Source organism: Heterocephalus glaber, unplaced genomic scaffold, assembly GCF_053883595.1.
Source record: "Heterocephalus glaber isolate CG9 unplaced genomic scaffold, H.glaber_assembly_v1.0 deba00001532, whole genome shotgun sequence".
NCBI classification, from domain to species: Eukaryota; Metazoa; Chordata; class Mammalia; order Rodentia; family Bathyergidae; genus Heterocephalus; species Heterocephalus glaber.
In genome coordinates this window covers 26676504-26694335 of record NW_028258330.1, presented here as the reverse complement: position 1 = coordinate 26694335, position 17832 = coordinate 26676504, and the positions used below count along the sequence as shown (strand labels likewise).

General features: G+C 41.7%; 1 protein-coding gene across 5 annotated transcripts in view; it reads left to right on the top strand.

Moving 5' to 3' along the window:
* Nfs1 (NFS1 cysteine desulfurase) overlaps window positions 1–17832 on the top strand; it is a 27340-nt gene extending 9508 nt beyond the window's left edge. For 4 of the 5 annotated variants that reach the window (XM_087188957.1, XM_087188956.1, XM_004867862.4 and 1 more), the window contains 9 exons: window positions 1229–1381; window positions 6372–6465; window positions 7784–7918; window positions 12271–12428; window positions 12842–12947; window positions 13032–13113; window positions 13705–13788; window positions 14347–14436; window positions 17327–17832. In XM_087188957.1, coding sequence (XP_087045083.1) covers window positions 1229–1381; window positions 6372–6465; window positions 7784–7918; window positions 12271–12428; window positions 12842–12947; window positions 13032–13113; window positions 13705–13788; window positions 14347–14436; window positions 17327–17390 — 966 coding nt within the window. In that variant the 3' untranslated portion in view covers window positions 17391–17832. The remainder of the gene's footprint in view (window positions 1–1228; window positions 1382–6371; window positions 6466–7783; window positions 7919–12270; window positions 12429–12841; window positions 12948–13031; window positions 13114–13704; window positions 13789–14346; window positions 14437–17326) is intronic. The other variant, XM_004867863.4, reaches the window with a different exon arrangement.

Here is a 17832-nt window from a genome sequence, read left to right as displayed (position 1 = left end):
TACCTGACACCCAAAGTTAAAAGGAGAAAAGTTTAGTTTACAGATCATAGAGGTTTCAGACCATACTTAGCTGGCTCCAAGGTAGGGTGACGTGGCAGAGGGCAACAGCTCATGGCAGACTGAAGGAAGCAAAACAACAAAGAACCCTTAATAGTGTCTTTCTGCCCTTTTTATCTTATCCAGACTACTGGGATTAGGGCAGTGCCAGATAAATCAGTGTACTAGTTAAGTAATCACATGCCCTTAATCCCTGCATCACACATTTAAATTCATCTACCTCTGAAAAAGCCACCTATGACCACGTAAGTCTTTAGGGGGCCAAGGGCAGAATGTTATGGTTTATCTAGATGTCCCCCCAAAGCCTCATGTGGTCATAGATGAGGCTTTTTTGGTACCGGGGATCAAACTCGGGACCTTTCGCTTGCAAAGCAGGTGGTGGAACCACTGAGCTAAATCCCAGGCCCTAGATGAGGCTTTTTCAGAGGTGGTTGGATCTAGAGTCTGTGATGCTGGAATTAAGGGTGTGTGATTACTAAATCAGTCCACTGATTGGTCTGGCCTAGGTAGAGTATAAAAGGGACAAAGACACTATTAAGGTCCTTTGTTGTTTTTGCTAGCTTGTGTTCACCATGAACTGTTTCTCCTCTGGGATCCCTATTTCCCATGCCATCCTGCCTTGGAGCAAGCCACATATGGACTGAAACCTATGATCTGTAAGCCAAATAAACTTTTCCCCCTTTAACTTTGGGTGTCAGGTGTTTTGTCTCAGCAACAAGAAAAGTAACTAAGTCAGATGATTCTTGATTACTTTCTAATAATAACTGAAATTCCAGGAACAACTTTTTAAAAAATTACTTCTGGGCCAGGGATTTAGCTCAGTGGTTCTGGTGGCTGCCTCTCAAGCGCAAGGTCCTGAGTTCCATCCCTGGTACCAAAAAAAAAATTACTTCTTCTGCTATTAATATTAAAAGTATCAAGGAGGGCCAGGGATTTAGTTCAGTGGCACTTCGCCTGCCTCATAAGCTCAAGGTCCTGAGTTTGATTCCTGGCACAAAAAAGTATCAAATTCTGGCTAGGAATATAGTCAGCAGTGGAACATGTGCTTAGTATGTGCAAGGCCCTGGATTCAATCCCTAGCACAAGAAAAAAAAGTTCCTTATAAATAGGATTGAAGTCACAATTGTCTCTGAGCATTTTCTCTTTTCTTTCACCATCATCAATTTTTTAGGGAGTGGCCAGATTCTATAAGTCACGGAAAAAGCACGTGATTACTACTCAGACAGAACACAAATGCGTGTTAGACTCTTGCCGTTCACTGGAAGCAGAGGGCTTTCGGGTCACCTACCTCCCGGTGCAGAAGAGTGGAATCATTGAGCTAAAGGTAGGAGTGGCCCTTGGTATTGGGGGCAACATAGGAGGAGCCAAGCTTCAGTCTGTAAATCCTTTTCTTTAGCCTTTCCTGGAGTTTAAAGTTTGATGTAATGGCAAAGCTGGGGCTTAGAGAAATAGGTCTGACAGAGAAGGATATTTTCCCCTTCTTTGGAAGACTTGTTTTTCAACTTTGTTAGAGTTTCCCATTTGTTTTTTTTTCTTTTTTTTTTGTACCAGGGATTGAACTCAGGTCCTTGCACTTGAGGGGCAAGTGGCAGAACCATTGAGCTACATCCCTGGCCCAGTGTTTCCCATTTCATATGAGAGCCACTGTGCATGTGTGCCTGATGCTAGGGATTCACACTCACTGTAGCATAGCTTTGGCTTCTTCCTTCCCTGCACTTAAGCCTCTTATGCCCCTGAAAAGGATTTACAGGGATGAGGATGGGGGTGTAGCTCAGGAATAGAGTCCTTGCCCAGCATTTGAGAGGTTCTGTTTTGGGTTGTGTCTAGATATCCCCCCAAAGCCTCAGGCAGTCATAGGTGGAGCTTTTCAGAGATGGCTGGATCTAGGGTGTATGATGCTGGAATTAAGTGTATGATGCTGGGATCAAGGGTGTGTGATTACTAAATTAGTCCACTGATTGTTTTGGCATAGTTTTGGGTATGGAAAATGGGAAGGCCCACCCTGAATGTGAGTGCTACCCATCCTAAAGGCATGTAGCCTGAATAAACTATAAGGTACAAAAAGGGCTGCTGCCATTATTGGCTGCTTCCTGCTTTTGCTGCCTTCTGCCTTCCATGCCATGAGCTGCTTTTTTTTTTTTTTTTCTCTTCAGCAGTGTACCAAGGGAAGCTGCGGTGAGAGGATCTGTTAAATCTAAAACATTTTATGTTTTTCCATTGTGGGGGATTGAACCCAGGGCCTTTATGCTAAGCTATATCATTAGCCCTTTTTAAAAAAAGTTTTATATTTCATTTTATTGGTACATATTTGCAATTCATACAGTTTACAATCATCTTGGGGATTGGTTACATGTACACATTATAGCTTTTTCTTTCTTTAATTCTTCTCTTTCCTTCCCCATCTCCTCCCCCTCCTTTTTTTATTTTATTTTTTATTTTGTCTCATTGAGTTGCTAAGTTGCCCAGGCTATGTTTGAACTTGTGATCCTCTTGCCTCAGCCTCCCAGAGTCCTGGGATTACAGGTGTGTGGCACCTTGCCCAGGTTTATGTCAGTTTTGTAGGATATTTGTTTTCAAATTTTTAAAATTAAAAAAAGTGATGTTTAGGGTTTTTTTTGTATTGGGGATCAAATTCCAGACCTTGTGCTTGTGAGGCGGGCACCAGAACTACTGAGCTAAATCCCCGGTCCTGTTTAGGTTTTTTTTTTCCCTTCAGTACTGGGAATTGAACCTAGGGCCTTTGTACATGCTTGGCAAGTACTCTACCACTGAGCTACATCCCCAGCCAGGGGGAGGTGTTTGTGTGTGTGTGTGTTGTCAAGATAGGGATAGTTTTATTACTTCTTTCCAATCTGGATGCTGTTACTATTTCTTGCTTATTTAGTGTAAGAACTTGTACTGCAGTGAATAGAAGTGACAGGAGTGGATATCTTTGTTATTATTTATCATAGGGAAAAGCTTTTAGTCTTTTTTTTTTTTTTTTTTTTTGGCACTGGGGATCGAACTCGGGTCCTTGTGCTTGTGCAGCAGGTGGTTAAACCACTGAGCTAAAGCCCCGGCCCAAAAGCTTTTAGTCTTTTCATCACTAAGGATGATCTTAGCTCTAGATTGTCTTGGAGGTATCCTTTTATAGATGTCCTTTATTCACTTGATTAAGTGCTATTCTGTTCCTGCTTTGTTGGATATTTTTTCATGAAAGGGTTGTAGGATAAATTAAATTGCATTCTCTTAAACAATATGAGTGTATTTCTGTAAGCATAGTTATGTTGAAATAAAGGGATTTTTTTTGGTACCGGGAATCCAACCCAGGGCCTTGTGCTTGCCAGGTAGGCACTGTGCTGAGCTACAAACCCCAGCTGAAATAAAATTTTAAAAAGCAAAAAAAAAAAAAAAAAAAAGGAAAGAAAGGGTATTGGATGTTATCAATTGTATTTTTGTGTTTTTTTGTTTTTGTTTTTGTTTTTGGTACCAGGGATCGAACTCGGGTCCTCACGCTTGCGCAGCAGGCGGCAAAACCACTGAGCTAAATCCCCGGCCTGCATTTTTGTGTTTTTGAAGTGATCATGTGGTTTTGTTCTCGATTCTTTTTTTTCCTCTGTGTGTGTGTGTGTGTGTGTGTGTGTGTGTGTGTGTGTGTGTGTGTGTGTGTGTGTGTGTGTGTGTGTGTGTGTGTGTGTGTGTGTGTGTGTGTGTGTGTCTTGAATTCACTATGTGGGGTTTTCTGGGATTTTTTGGTACCGAGGATTGAACTCAGGATCTTGCACTTGCAAGGCAGGCGCAGTGCTACTGAGCTAAATCCCTGGCCCCCTTGAACTCACTACATGCTCCAGTTGGTCTTGAACTTGGGATCCTTCTGATTCAGCCTCCTGAGTGGCTGAGATTACAGGTGTGTGCAACACACTTGGCTAGATTATTATTATTGTTTTTATTTTGTGTGGGAGGGTAGGGGGTACTGGGGATTGAATCCAGGGCATTGCACATGTTAGGCAAATACTGTATCACTGAGCCACATCCCTAACCCCTGGATAGATTTTTATTTCTCATAATATTTAACATAGTGCCTTTCTTTTACTTTGTATTGTTTATTATGCCATAGTGCCAGGCAATGGGGACAGAGGGTTGATCCAGACAGAGTAATTCCCCCTGCCTTCATAGAGCTCACTTCCAGTGAAGGGGGGTATTAAATATATAAATAAACATATAAATGAAATGATTAAGTGCTATGAAGGAAGCAAACAAGATGCTAAGAGGGAATTTGACATTGAACACCTACATTATACCAGTGTCAGGTAAGGCATAATAGATGTTGGTGGGTTGATTAATAATTCCTTCACAAGGGCTAGGGATTTAGTTCAGTGGTTCTGGCTCCTCCCTCACAAGCACAAGGTCCTGAGTTTGATCTCCGGTACCAAAAAAAAAATTTCCTTCACGATATGTGTTTCAGTCAGATGTAGTTCGTGCCTACATGTTGTTGTTAGCAGTAGCTCTTTCCTTGAATTTTTTTTGTTTTTGAGACAGGGTCTCCCTAAGTAGTTTAGGCTGGTCTTGAACTCACTATGTAACCCAGTCTGGGATGATTCTCCTGCCTCAGCCTCCTGAGTGCTGGGATTACAGGCATGTGTCACCACACCTGGCCTATTCTCCATTTCTTTGAACTTATCATTTCATACTATTATATAAGTAGAATCATACAGTTTGTAACCTGGGGTTGACTTGTTCATTCCACATATGTCTTTGGAAATTCATTCATTGTTACATGTACAATTCATTCACTGTTGCAAGTAGTTTGTTCTTTTTTATTGCTGAGTACTATTCAGTGTTATAGCTGTACCATAGGGTTTCTTTTGCTTTGTTTTGTTTATTTTTTGTTTTTATTTTTTTTTAGACAGGGTCTGGCTATGTAATTCAGGTTTGCATTGAACTGACAATGTAGCCCAGGCTGGCCTTGAACTTGCAGTGATCCTCCCACCTCAGCCTCCAGAGTGCCAGAATTACAGGCGTGTACCACCTAGCTCAGAAAGTACCCAAGTTTATTGAACCATGCACCCATTAAAAGATAACTGGGAAAAAATAAATAAATAAATAAATAAATAAAAAGATAACTGGGAAGTTTCAAGGTTTTGGCTAGTATGAAAGCTACTAAAAATATTTGTGAGCTGGGCATGGTGGCACATACCTGTACTCCAAGCATTCTGGGTGGTTGAGACAGGAGGATTACAAATTCAAGCCCAGCCTGGGCAATTTAGCAACTTAGCAAGACCCTGTCACAAAGAGAGAGAGAGAGAGAAAGGAGGGAAGGAAAGAAAGAAGAAAGAGGGAGGGAGGGAGAGAAAGAGAGAAAAAGAACAAACATTTGTGTACAAGTGTTTTTGTTGTTGTTGTTTTTTTTGGTACAAATGATCGAACTCAGGTCCTTGCACTTGCACAGCAGGCGGCAAAACCACTGAGCTAAATCCCTGGCCCTGTGTACAAGTTTTTTGTGAATTTAATTTTTATTTCTCTGGGATGAATGGCCAAGAGTGCAATGAATGTGTCATACGGTAGTTTCATGTTTAGTTGTATAAGAAACAGAGGCTGGTACAGGTCTGTATCCAGCTATTTGTGAGGCTGAAGTAGGAGGATCATTTGAGCCCAGGAGTTTGAGCCCGGTCTAGGATCATAGCAAGACCCTGTCTCTGAGAAAAAAAACCAAACAAAAAATCCTGTTGAATAATATTCTAAAGTAGTTATTCCATATTACATTTCTCTGTATCCTCGCCAACATTTTTTTTCAGCACTGAGGATCAAACCCAGGTCCTTGAGCATGCCAGGCAAGTACTCTACCACTGAGCTGTATCCCCAGCCCCACATTATTTTTATTTTAACCACCTTTTTTTTTTTTTTTTGCACCTGGGATTGAACTCAGTACCTTCCACTTGCAAGGCAGGCAGCAGAAACACTGAGCTAAATCCCTGGCCCTATTTTAACCATTTTGGTAGGGGTGCAGTGAAAAGCCTCTTTTTCTTTTTTTTTTTTCTTCTTTTTTTTTTTCTCTTTTTCTTTTTTCCATTGTTAATTTTCTTCCTCTTCACTGCCCTCCCCTCTCCTCTGCTCCTCTCTTCCAGACAGGGTCTTGCTATGTAACCCAGGTTCTTCTCAGACTTACTCTGTGGTCCAGGGTGGCCTTGAACCTAGAATCCTGCCTCACCCTCATGCTGGGATTACAGGCATGCACCACCATGCCCAATGAAAAGTCTCTTTTCAATACTTGCTACAAGGGAGGGCCATGTTGGCCCTAGATTGTCAGCAAAGCCCCTACTTCTGCATATTCCTAGGAACTAGAGGCTGCCATCCAGCCAGACACCAGCCTGGTTTCAGTTATGACTGTGAACAATGAGATTGGAGTGAAACAGCCTATTGCGGAAATAGGTGAGTATTATAGTTTAATTGTTAACTCTTGCTTACCCCTGAGATCCCTCTGAGGAGCAAGAGTAGACTGGAAGGGCCAGGGATTTTGCTCAGTTCTGGCACCTACCTTGCAAGTGCAAGGTCACGAGGTCAATCCTGCTGTCAAAGGAAAAAAAAAAGAGTAGACTGCGAGCTCTAACAGTATAAAGTACAGTAAGGAAATCAAGGGAATCAGAAGTTTTAAGTACCTTGTTCATGGACATTATAAGTGGCATAACCAGTATTGGAATTCAGGTCTAATACCTTTTTAATTTTTTAAATTTTTGTTTGTTGGTGGTACCTGGGCATTGAAACCTAGAGCCTCATGCATGCTAGGCAAATGCCCTACCACTGAGCTACATCCCAGCTCCAAATGATGGTTTGTTTTTTTTTGGTGGTACTGGGGATTGAACTCAGCATATTGCAATTGCAAGTCAGGTGCAGCACCACTGAGCTAAATCCCCGGCCCCCAAATGATGAGTTTTAACACTCTGCACTCAGCCTACTAGTAAATAGCTGCCAGGATTGAACCCAGGGACTTGTACTTGCTAGGCAAGTGTGCTACCCCTGAGCTGTGTCCCATGTCCCCCCTTTTCATTTGTTGCCAAAGTAACAATAATTACCAAAAAGAAACCTCAACAACAACAACAACAAAAACCTCTATCTTTCCCTGTAGAACATCACTTAGAGCTCACCCTATAATCAGTCACGTCCCTCTTTCTCTCTCTCTCTCTTTTTCTGGTAGTAGGAACTGAACCCAGGGCCTTCACACTGAGCTACATCCCAGCTCTTTTTTTATTTTTAATTTTTATTTTACTTTGCTAAATTGCCTAGGATGGGTTTGAACTTGTGATCCTCCTCAGCCTCCCAGGTTGCTGGGATCATAGGAATGTACCACCACACCCTGGCCCTTTAATCTCTTTATCCACATTAAAATAAGATCATCAATCTTTTTTTAAATCAAAAAGGTTCTAATAGATGATGTGACTTATTGAAAGGCCAGTATTAATGAGGTGGTAAGACAAATCTTATGCATGAGATTATCATGTGGGTTTTGATTTGGTGCTTTACCCTTGATGTTTAGAGTGAGAGTAGAGCAGGAGTGGGGTAGATGGGGAGAGGAAGAGGGGAAGAGGAGGAGAGCAAAAGGAGGAAAAGGTAGGGTAGGAATGGGAAGGGATTTACTATAATATTAGCAATAATTTACTATGGGTAGAGACAATTTATAGTGTGTTGTAGGCTGTTTTCTGGTTACTTCCCAACACTGTATTGTGATTCTTCCCCTCTATTATTTCCTCAGGGCAGATTTGCAGTTCCAGAAAGGTATATTTCCATACTGATGCAGCCCAAGCTGTTGGAAAAATCCCACTTGATGTCAATGACATGAAAATTGATCTCATGAGCATCAGTGGCCACAAAATCTATGGTCCTAAAGGTATCAGCTCCCCCTAGATTTCCTCTTCTTTAAACCTGTCATCAAACCCTTTGACAAATGTTTTTTAAAGTCATTTGAGTTACATACGATTGTTTCTGGAGGAACTTGTACATTGAGAATGCTTTGCAGAGTGCAAATGTCATGTGTTTATTTATTAGTGTTTTTTAGACAGCATCTCACTCTATTTAGTTCAGGCTGGCCTTGAACTCACTATGTACCTCAAGCTGGCTTTAAACTCATGCAATCCTCCTGCCTCAGCCTTGGAAGTGCTAGGGTTACAGGTGTGTCTCGCCATGCCCAGCTTGCAAATGTCATTTAGCAGTAGTCAAAAACACCTTGCTCACTTGTATACCTAGGTGGTTATATGTATACAACAGCTCTTGGAAAGAGACTGTTGACCTCTGTTTTATGAAAATAGCCATAAAAAGACAAACACAACTGCTCTATCAGAGCGAGGGGATTTTTTTATATTGATGTTCATGCTAGTACACTTTCTGTGTCTACAGTGATTCATCTTGGTGTACATCTTGTGGGAGAAGTGTAATAGCTTTTGGAAGGATGAACAGTAGCTTCTTCAAAGGGTTCCCAGAACTTGTAGAGTGTGTTTTTGTGAGATATTCTTTCAAAAGGCCCAATAGGCACTCTGTCTACCTAAAATTGGCTTTGTTGGCCTTGCCTTTCCTTCTGCTCCCTCCCCTCCCCTCTCCTGCCCTCCTCTTTCCTCCTCTCTCTTCCCCTTTCCTCCTTTACATCTTTCTTTTTTTTCAGTCCTGGGGATTGAACTCAATGCCCTTAGGTGTGCTAGGCTATTGTTCTACCATATAGCTACACATCCCATCCTATTGTCTTTTATTATAGCTAAATCTATTTTGATAAAACCAATGAATTCGTATTGATCAGAAACTCCAATCAGCATTTCTATGTGTATAAATATCCCTCATTATCCAAACTCCTGCTTTCCAAATTTAGGATCTAAATAGATTTAGATAGTATGATGTTCTTCACTGTACTGACATGATATTTGAGCACTTGCTCTCTGAATTTTGGAATTGCATAGATTCTGATAGTGTAGGACAATTGAATTTGTTTTTGTTTGTTTGGGGTTTTTTTTTGGTACGGGGGATCGAACTTGGGTCCTTGTGGTTGCAAGGCAGGGGGCGGAACCACTGAGCTAAATCCCCTGCCCAAATTTCTTTTGAATGGAGAAATTAATTATTTCTTTTTTTGTGACTTTAAAAAAATTATTTATTTAGTTAGTTATTTATTGAAATGGGGTCTATGTTGCTCAGGCTGGCTTTGGACTTGCCGCCTTAGCCTCTAAAGTAGCTGGGATCACAGGCAGGTGCTGCTGTGCCCAGCTTGAATTTTTTTTTTTTTGGTTGTATTGGAAATTGGACCCAGGATCTAGAAACTGAGCTATATCTCCAGCCTTTCTTGATTTTTTAAATTTTGATTTTGAGACAGGATCTCACTGTATTGCCCAAGCTGGTTTTGAACTTCTCATGCTCTCACTTTAGCCTCCTGAGTAGCTCGGATTATAGGCATGCAGTGCTGTGCTAGCTTGAATTTCTTTTCTTTTTTTTTTTTTTAGGTACCGGGGATCGAACTTGGGACCTTTTACTTGGGAGGCAGGAGGTAGAACCATTGAGCTAAATCCCCAGCCCTTGAATTTCTTAATAAGTACAGTATGTACTTAAATTATTGAAAACTGGTATCCTTCATAATAAATTTGGGAACTACTGCCTTCATTTTTATAGTGCCTCTATTTTCTTTTCTTTTTTTTGGTACCGGGGATCAAACTCAGGACCTTGCACTTATAAGGCAGGCATGGTGCCAGTGAGCTAAATCCTCGGCCCTGTACCTCTGTTTTCGTTTGGTGTGGTTTTTTTGGTACAGAGGATCGAACTCAGTCCTTGAGCTTTCGAGGCAGGCAGCCCTTTTTTTTTCTTTTTTTTTTTTTTTGGTACCGGGGATGGAACTCTGGTCTTCGAACTGTTGAGGCAGACGCCGGAACCACTGAGCTAAATCCCCGGCCCTGTACCTCTATTTTCTTTCTTCTTTCTTTTTTAATTTTTTGATCTTGTTTTTTGAGACAGGGTCTCTCTGTATTTCAGCCTGTCCTTGAAGTCACTATGTAGCCCAAGCTGGCCTTAAATTCTCTGAACCTTTTGCCTCAGCCTCCCAACCCCTGAGATTACACACTACTTCCACTTTCTTTTTTTTTTTACTACCTCCATTTTCTGCCAAAATAGTTTTTCTTGGGCCAGGGATTTAGCTCAGTGGTTCCACCACCTGTCTCACAAGCGCAAGGTCCTGAGTTTGATCCCAGGTACCCAAAAAAACCCCCAAAAAACCAAAATAGTTTTTCTGTGTAGAGATGAATTTCATTAAGTGCTCACTTTATTCAAAAACCCTTGACTATTTAATGAATATCTTTGCATACTCAGGCTCTTTTGGTACCGGGGATTGAACTCAGGACCTTGCACTTCCGAAGCAGGTGGCAGCACCACTGAGCTAAATACCTGGTCCTCATGCTTATATTTTCATACACATTTATAAATGGGTTTGCTGTGTCCACAGCTTATACACATTTTTAAGTTTTAATAGACCTTGGGACATTGTGCTAATTCTTAGTACCATTCTCATCCCCTACCCCATTATTTTCCCTTAATTTTTTTTTAACTTAGGATAGGTAATATATTCACATGTTTCAGAATTTAAAAAAGCACACAGTGGAGAGTCCACCTCCTACTCCTGTCTCCACCCTCCTTGGGAGATGGTGTCTTGGCTCCGTCATTTCTTTCCTCTCTCCTTTCCTCTCTTCTTCCCTTGCTCCCTCCCTTGGACAAGTCTAACTATGTTGCCAAGCCTGGTTTCAAATTCTTAGGCTTAAGCAATCCTGTTTCAACTTCCCAAGTGCTGGGGCTATACAGTAGCCGTGCACTACTATGCCTGTATTCCTAGCTTGAGTACTTTTTAAAAATTATTTTGTGTGGGCCGGGGATTTAGCTCAGTGGTTCTGCCACCTGCCTTGCAAGCGCAAGGTCCCGAGTTTGATTCCTGTACAAAAAAAAAAATTATTTTGTGCATTTTCAAGTACGTAGTACCTATATATTTCCTCTCCATCCCCCTTTTTAGCTAAATGATAGCATATCATAGTCATTTTGATTTTGCTTTTTCACCTAACAATACCTCCTTTCATTTATTTATTTATTTATTTATTTTTTATTTTTTTGGTACTGGGGATCGAACTCAGGTCCTTGCGCTTGTGGGGCAGGCAGGCGACGGCACCACTGAGCTAAATCCTCACCCCTCATTTATTTATTTTTAACAGCACAAACAGAATTTGGAGGGATTTCACCCGTTTTTCTTTTTATTAGTACATGTTTGCAGTACATAATAATTATATTCATCATTGAGAGTTGGTACATGTACATAATACATCTTTTTATTTTTTATTTTTTCAGACAGTATCTCAGTGTATAGTTCAGGCTGGTCTTGAACTCATTGTGTAGCCAAGGCTGGCCTTGAACTTGGTTCTTTTTTTTTTTTGGTACTGGGGATCAAATTCAGGACCTTGCATTTGTGAAGCAGGCATGGTGCCACTGAGCTAAATCCTCAGCCCTGGCCTTGAACTTGTGGCAATCCTCCTGCCTCAGCCTACCAAGTGCTGGGATTGCAAGTGTGCGCCACCATTGCCTGGCATACATAATATATTTAATTCTCCAGTTTTACATAATACATCTTTTTTTTTTCAGACAGGGTCTTGCTATGTAGTCCAGGTTGGTGTTGAACTCCCTGTGTAGCCCAAGCTGGTCTCGAACTCTTGGCAAATCTCCCACCTCAGCCTCCCCAGTGCTGGGATAACAGGCGTGTGCTACGTAATATACCTTCATTCTCCCTCTCTTCACCAGTTTTTTTTAACAATGTATATTAGAAGTTTTACAGTGTCAGTACAGAAAGATCTTCCTCATTCATTTATACACCTGCTTCTGTTTTATTGAATGGACATATCATAATTTATTTGGCATTCCTCTGGTGGCTCTCTGAAGTATTTCTAATCTTTCTGCTCTTATGAATAATGTTGCAATTTATGATATCTTTTCATTCATTCTTAGCTACTTTAAATCATTTTGGCAATTACTCCCTCTGCTAGTAACCTTTCTGATGTTAAATAGTTTTGTTAAATATTATGCTTTTACTGGGATTTTTTTCTTTTAATTTTTTTCAGAAAAAAATCCTAAGTTTATAGAAAAGTTGAAATAATATTTTGATCCCTTTGAAAAGTGATATTTTGTTTCATCTGTGTTTCTCTGTTTCTCTTCTTTTTTCTAACAAAATTCACTCTCCAGGGGTTGGTGCCATCTATATCCGTCGCCGGCCCCGAGTGCGTGTGGAGCCCCTGCAGAGTGGAGGGGGGCAGGAGCGGGGTATGCGGTCTGGGACAGTGCCCACACCCTTGGTGGTGGGGCTGGGGGCTGCGTGTGAGGTGGCACAGCAAGAGATGGAGGTATGGGGAGAGCAAGTTTCCTCCCACTACTTCTTCCCCTGTGCTCGGTCTTTTATTAGGTGGTATCCCAAGATGGCTAAGTCAGACCTCTGCTGGAAGAAATTTAAGAAAACCCTGCCCTGTCCAGATGCTTCTGTCCCCTTGTTCTGAGGGAGGTGTTACCGGCTCTAAAACCCAGGCACTGTTAGTAGTAATCAGCTGATTTGTTTCTGGGTTGTTGAAATCCTGTGTTCAGTTACTGAGCGTCTTTCACACAGTAGGCACTGTATTCAGTACAGTGGTCTTCATGAGTAACAGGACAATAGTTGAGTTTGATGCACAGTCATTTCCGGTTAGAGAAGAAAGACTCCTAGAACTATGGGTTTTCTCAGATGGTAGTCACTGTGCTTAGTCCTCCCTTGCCTATTCCTTAGTATGACCACAAGCGGATCTCAAAGTTAGCAGATCAGCTAATACAGAAGATAATGAAGAGCCTTCCAAATGTGGTGATGAATGGGGACCCTGAACAGCACTATCCTGGTATGGACTTGCCTTCTCCTTCCCCATTCTGGAAGAGGCTATGATTCTGAAACCCCTCTCATAGTGTTGCCTTTTCTGTTCTAGGCTGTATCAACCTCTCCTTTGCATATGTGGAAGGGGAGAGCCTGCTGATGGCACTTAAGGATGTTGCTTTGTCCTCAGGGAGGTGAGTTGACTACATAACTGGCAAGGCCTTTAAGCCTGGCTTCTAAGTTCCATACAGGTTGGTTACTAAACTTCCTGGTATGGAGAACATAAGCACAAGAGTTCTTGATTCACAATAAAGATCCTCTTTTTTATCTGATTAGGCATAGGCTGAAATTTACTACCCTAGCAGGGCTTCCTGGGGGAGAATTTCATTCCTTTTGCGGTCCAGGGGTTGTATGTATCTGTTCCAGGGTTACACTAGCAGTTCTGTTGTAGGCCTCCAGAACTGAAGATGCTCCAAAGGCCAACAATGGTTTAGCTCTAAGCTGGTACAGATAGTATCTTCTGTTCTGGGGGAGTGAGCACAAGGTTCTTGGCTGCTGCTTTGTGTCAGATCCAGCCGTGGGCTATTATGCTCTGCCATGCCTTGGCAGAGGAGCTAGGTTCAAGTCTCAGGATGTGCAGGGCAGCATTGGGCCCTTTAGTCTGCTAGATCTGTTTTTCCTGTGGTATGGCTCTGTGACCTTGAGGGGAGGGAGCAAGAACTGGGAATTTGTGGCTCAAGCAGATGTTGATGCCGAACTGAACAAAGCTGTGTCTTTCTCCTCAGTGCTTGCACCTCTGCATCCCTGGAGCCCTCTTACGTCCTTAGAGCAATTGGCACTGATGAGGATTTAGCACACTCTTCTATCAGGTTAGTGAGTTGAGCAGCAACATTTATAAAAGACTGTGTGTGTGTGTGTGTTATTCTGGATTGAATTTAGGGCTTCATGTATGCTAGCCAAGTACACTGGCACTGAGCTATATTCTCAAGCTAAAAGGCATTCTCCTTATTGTTCATATCCTATCAATCTAGTTTTCTCTGTCCTTTGTTTTTTTGCTGCTGGGGATTGAATCTAAGTGTGTAGTTTATTACCAAAGTATATCTCTAGGCTTTCCTTATTTATCTCTCATTTGTAGAGCAGAGGTTCTCAGACTTCATTGAGCATCATCTGGGAAGTTTATAAAAAAATCTGAATTTCATACACAGATATTCTCCTTTACTGTGTCAGGAGGGAGGAGTTTGAACTTTCTTTCTTAGATGATTCTGATTTGTTGATTCACAGACCTTGTTCTGAGAAACTCTGGCCTAGAAGGGAAGATCCATGTTCTTCTCTCTTTGTCTTTATATAGTAGATCTTCAGTGAATATTGGCCAAATAAATTTACCCCAGTACCTCTGATGGAGAGCTCTTCTCCTTTGCCCTCTTCAGGTTTGGCATAGGCCGCTTCACTACTGAGGAAGAAGTAGACTATACTGTGGAGAAATGTGTTCAGCATGTGAAACGTCTTCGAGAAATGAGGTATGCACTGTTGGAAGAAACTATAATCCTGGCCCTTCTCTTCTCATTGGGTTGTGTGTTCACACTACCAGAAACCAAAGTTTGAGAGGACTTAGGTTTTAAGATTCAGAGATTCTAAATCCTAAAGGGAAGAATGGCAAAAAGGCGAATATTCTTAGTCACTTTTTTTTTCAGAATATGAAAAGTATTTTAAAACCTAAAGAAGGATATCAATGTAAGTAGTATTTTTCTCTTTTTTTGGTGGTACTAGAAATTAAACCCAGGGTCTTGTGCATGTAGTTAAGCTTTACCACTGAGCTACCACACCTTTTATTTTTTACTTTGAGACAGGGTCTCACTAAATTCTTTAGGTTAGATTTTAACTTGTGATCTTCCTGCCTAGACCTTCCAAATAGCTGGGAATTCAGGTGTGTGCTACTGAACTCAGCAAGATAGAGATTTTTTTTTTTTTTTTTTTTGGTACGGGGTATTGAACTCAGGACCTTGCACTTTCGAGGCAGGTGCAGTGCCACTGAGCTAAATCCTCGGCCCCAAGATAGGGATTCTTTTTTTGGTACTGGGGACTGAACTGGGGTCCTTGTGCTTGTGCAGCAGGTGGTGAAACCACTGAGCTAAATCCCCAGACAAGATAGGATTCTTAATTAGAGTTCTGTGGCTAGCATCTTTAGAGATACATGATAGACCTGAAATTGTATGCTAAATATTACATGATTGTGCAGTCTCTGTTGAAAATCCATAGTTCCCATAAGATTTCTTTATTTTTTTAGGTGGCTTTTTTTGTTTGTTTGAGACAAGGTCACGCGCTAGGTAGCCCAGGCTGGCCTCAAACTCTAGGTGATCCTCCTGCCTCAGACTCCTGAGTGCTGGCATTATACACTTGTGCCACCACGCCTTGCTATTTTTTGGGGGGGGGTTTTTAGATTGCAGTGCTGGGGACTGAACCTAGGACCTCATGTATAATAGGCAAGTGCTCTACCACTGAGCGCCTAAGTTTTCTATTTTTTTAGTTTTTGTTTGTTTGTTTTTGTTTTTTGGACTGGGCATGGAATCTGGGTTCTTGCGCTTGTAGGGCTGGCGGTGGAACCACTGAGCTAAATCCCTGGCCCCTATATTTTTGGTTTTTGAAGAGGTCTTACCATGTAGCTCAGACTGGCCTTGAACTCATTGTGTAGCCCAGGCCGGCCTCAAATTTGAAGCAATTCTCCTGCTTTAGTTTCCTGAACACTAGGATTATTAGGCATGTGCCACCACACCCAGCTTTCCATGAGATTCTTAAAAGATTAGGAGCTACTACTCAGTGGTGTTTATAAAGTCAAGAGGTTCCTAGCAGGGTGTGGTCTTTCATGCCTGTAATCTCAGCTCTGAAAGGCTGATGCAGGAGGATCTCAAATTGGAACTCAGTCTAGGTAAGTAGAGACTTAGCAAGACCCTGTCTCAAAACAAAAATAAAAAAGGCTGTAGACATAGCTTGTTACAGATGCTCTGGGTATAATCCCCAGTACTGGAAAAAAAAAGCCAAGAGATTCTTTACTATTCAGTTGCCACCAGGACTTCCCCAAATAACCATAGATCTCGGCTTCGTACTGGGTACACTGAGGCCTCTGGATTTTTTTCAAAGCTTAGCTCTGTCCATCCGGGGATTTAGCTCAGTGGTTCCGGCGCCTGCTGCAAAAGCGCAAGGTCCTGAGTTCAATCCCCAGTACCAAAAACAAAAAACAAACAAACAAAGCTTGGCTCTGTCTTTGGTCCACTTGACTTTCAAGATTTCCTTGGTCTACTTGGTAGAGAGGGGAAGTTTAGGTATGCATCTTGTTTCCCTTTGTGAGCTCTCCCCAGCCTTTCTGTATTCTGGATTTTCCTTGCTAGGCTGTAGCTGTATTAACCATTTACAGCTTGCTTAGGGTCCAGATTCTTCCCTTGGCTTTGCTTTCTGGTACAGTCAAAAGGCATTTCTTTTTTTTTTCATTAAGTTTATTGGTACATTTTAGGTATACAATACAGTTACATTCATCACTGGGATCTTGTACCTTTACATGATGTATTTTGGTTCTTATTTTTTCCCCATTCCCCTGCCCTCCCTTCAACCCCTCCCCCCCCCATCTATAGAAACTTTGTTTCCATTTTTTCCTTTTCTCATATTTTTTCCTTTCTCTTCTTTCTGTGCCCCTACTCCTACTTCCCCTTCCCCTTTAGACTTTTTCTTCGTATTTCACATTATCAATTATACATTCAAAAGGCATTTCTACCGACAGTGCTTTCTTATTCTTCCTGTGTGGCTTCAGTATCTGTATTCTATTCCTTCTGATTCTTTACAAACAGAATTCAGCTTGGTCCCATTAGCTTTCAATCAGAGCCTCATTTTGTGATCCAAATAGGGACAGGAATGGGATAGCTAACTGTATAGGGTCAAGGAAAATCTCATATATAGAAAAATTTCTGTTGCTGGGCTGGTTATGGTGGGACATGCCTGTAATCCCAGGTATGCAGGAGGCCAAGCCAGGATGATCACAAGTTCAAGGTCAGCCTGGGCAAAATAGCAAGACCTGATCTCAAAATTACAACAACAACAAAAAAAAAAGAAAAGAAAAGAAAAAAAGAGAGTATGACCATTCCTAAAATCCATTGACTCAGGGTCCCATTGCAACTGAGCCTAGGGTACCTAGTTAATTCTGTTTATTGACAGCTGGGGAGAGGCTAGAATTGACTAGGATTTAAAGGCTAGGATTTAAAGGTAGCTGCAATTTATTAATCACCTCTGTTGGGATCCACTAGGGCAAAAGATAGAGACAGGACAGAAGGAGGTGAATCAATCATTGCTTAGGGCCTTGGAGCTAGCGTAGGCTGCCTCCCAGCCAAGCCTCACTCATTGTATGCCTCTTCTCTTTGGCAGTCCTCTCTGGGAGATGGTGCAGGATGGCATTGACCTCAAGAGCATCAAGTGGACTCAACACTAGAAGAATATGCCCCTTACTCTGTGCTAGCCTGGCTCTTCCTGCCTCACTGACCCACGCACGTCTGGTATTTTTTTATCCAGGAGGTGCTCTTTAGTCAAACTGAAATTGTTGTATCCCAGTTGACTTTAGCACAGCCCACTTACAAGTCTAAAACACAAGGAAAATATCTTTCCCCAGCCTCAGCAACTTTGCTGGGGCATAGTCCCAGTTTCTGTTCAAGAGTTCTTTTCTGGTCTTACAGTGTGTAGACATTTCCATCTTGAAGCAGTAGAGACATTTGCTGTAATATTGCTGCTGGACATATCTGTTACCTTTGTGGGTCACATAGAACTAGATGAAGGCTTTTTGTCCATGGACTGATGTTCTGTGTGGACATTTGAATTCCTTTCTGCTGCTCAGCTGGACTGGCTCCTTCTACAACAAGAATAATCAATTCCTTTAA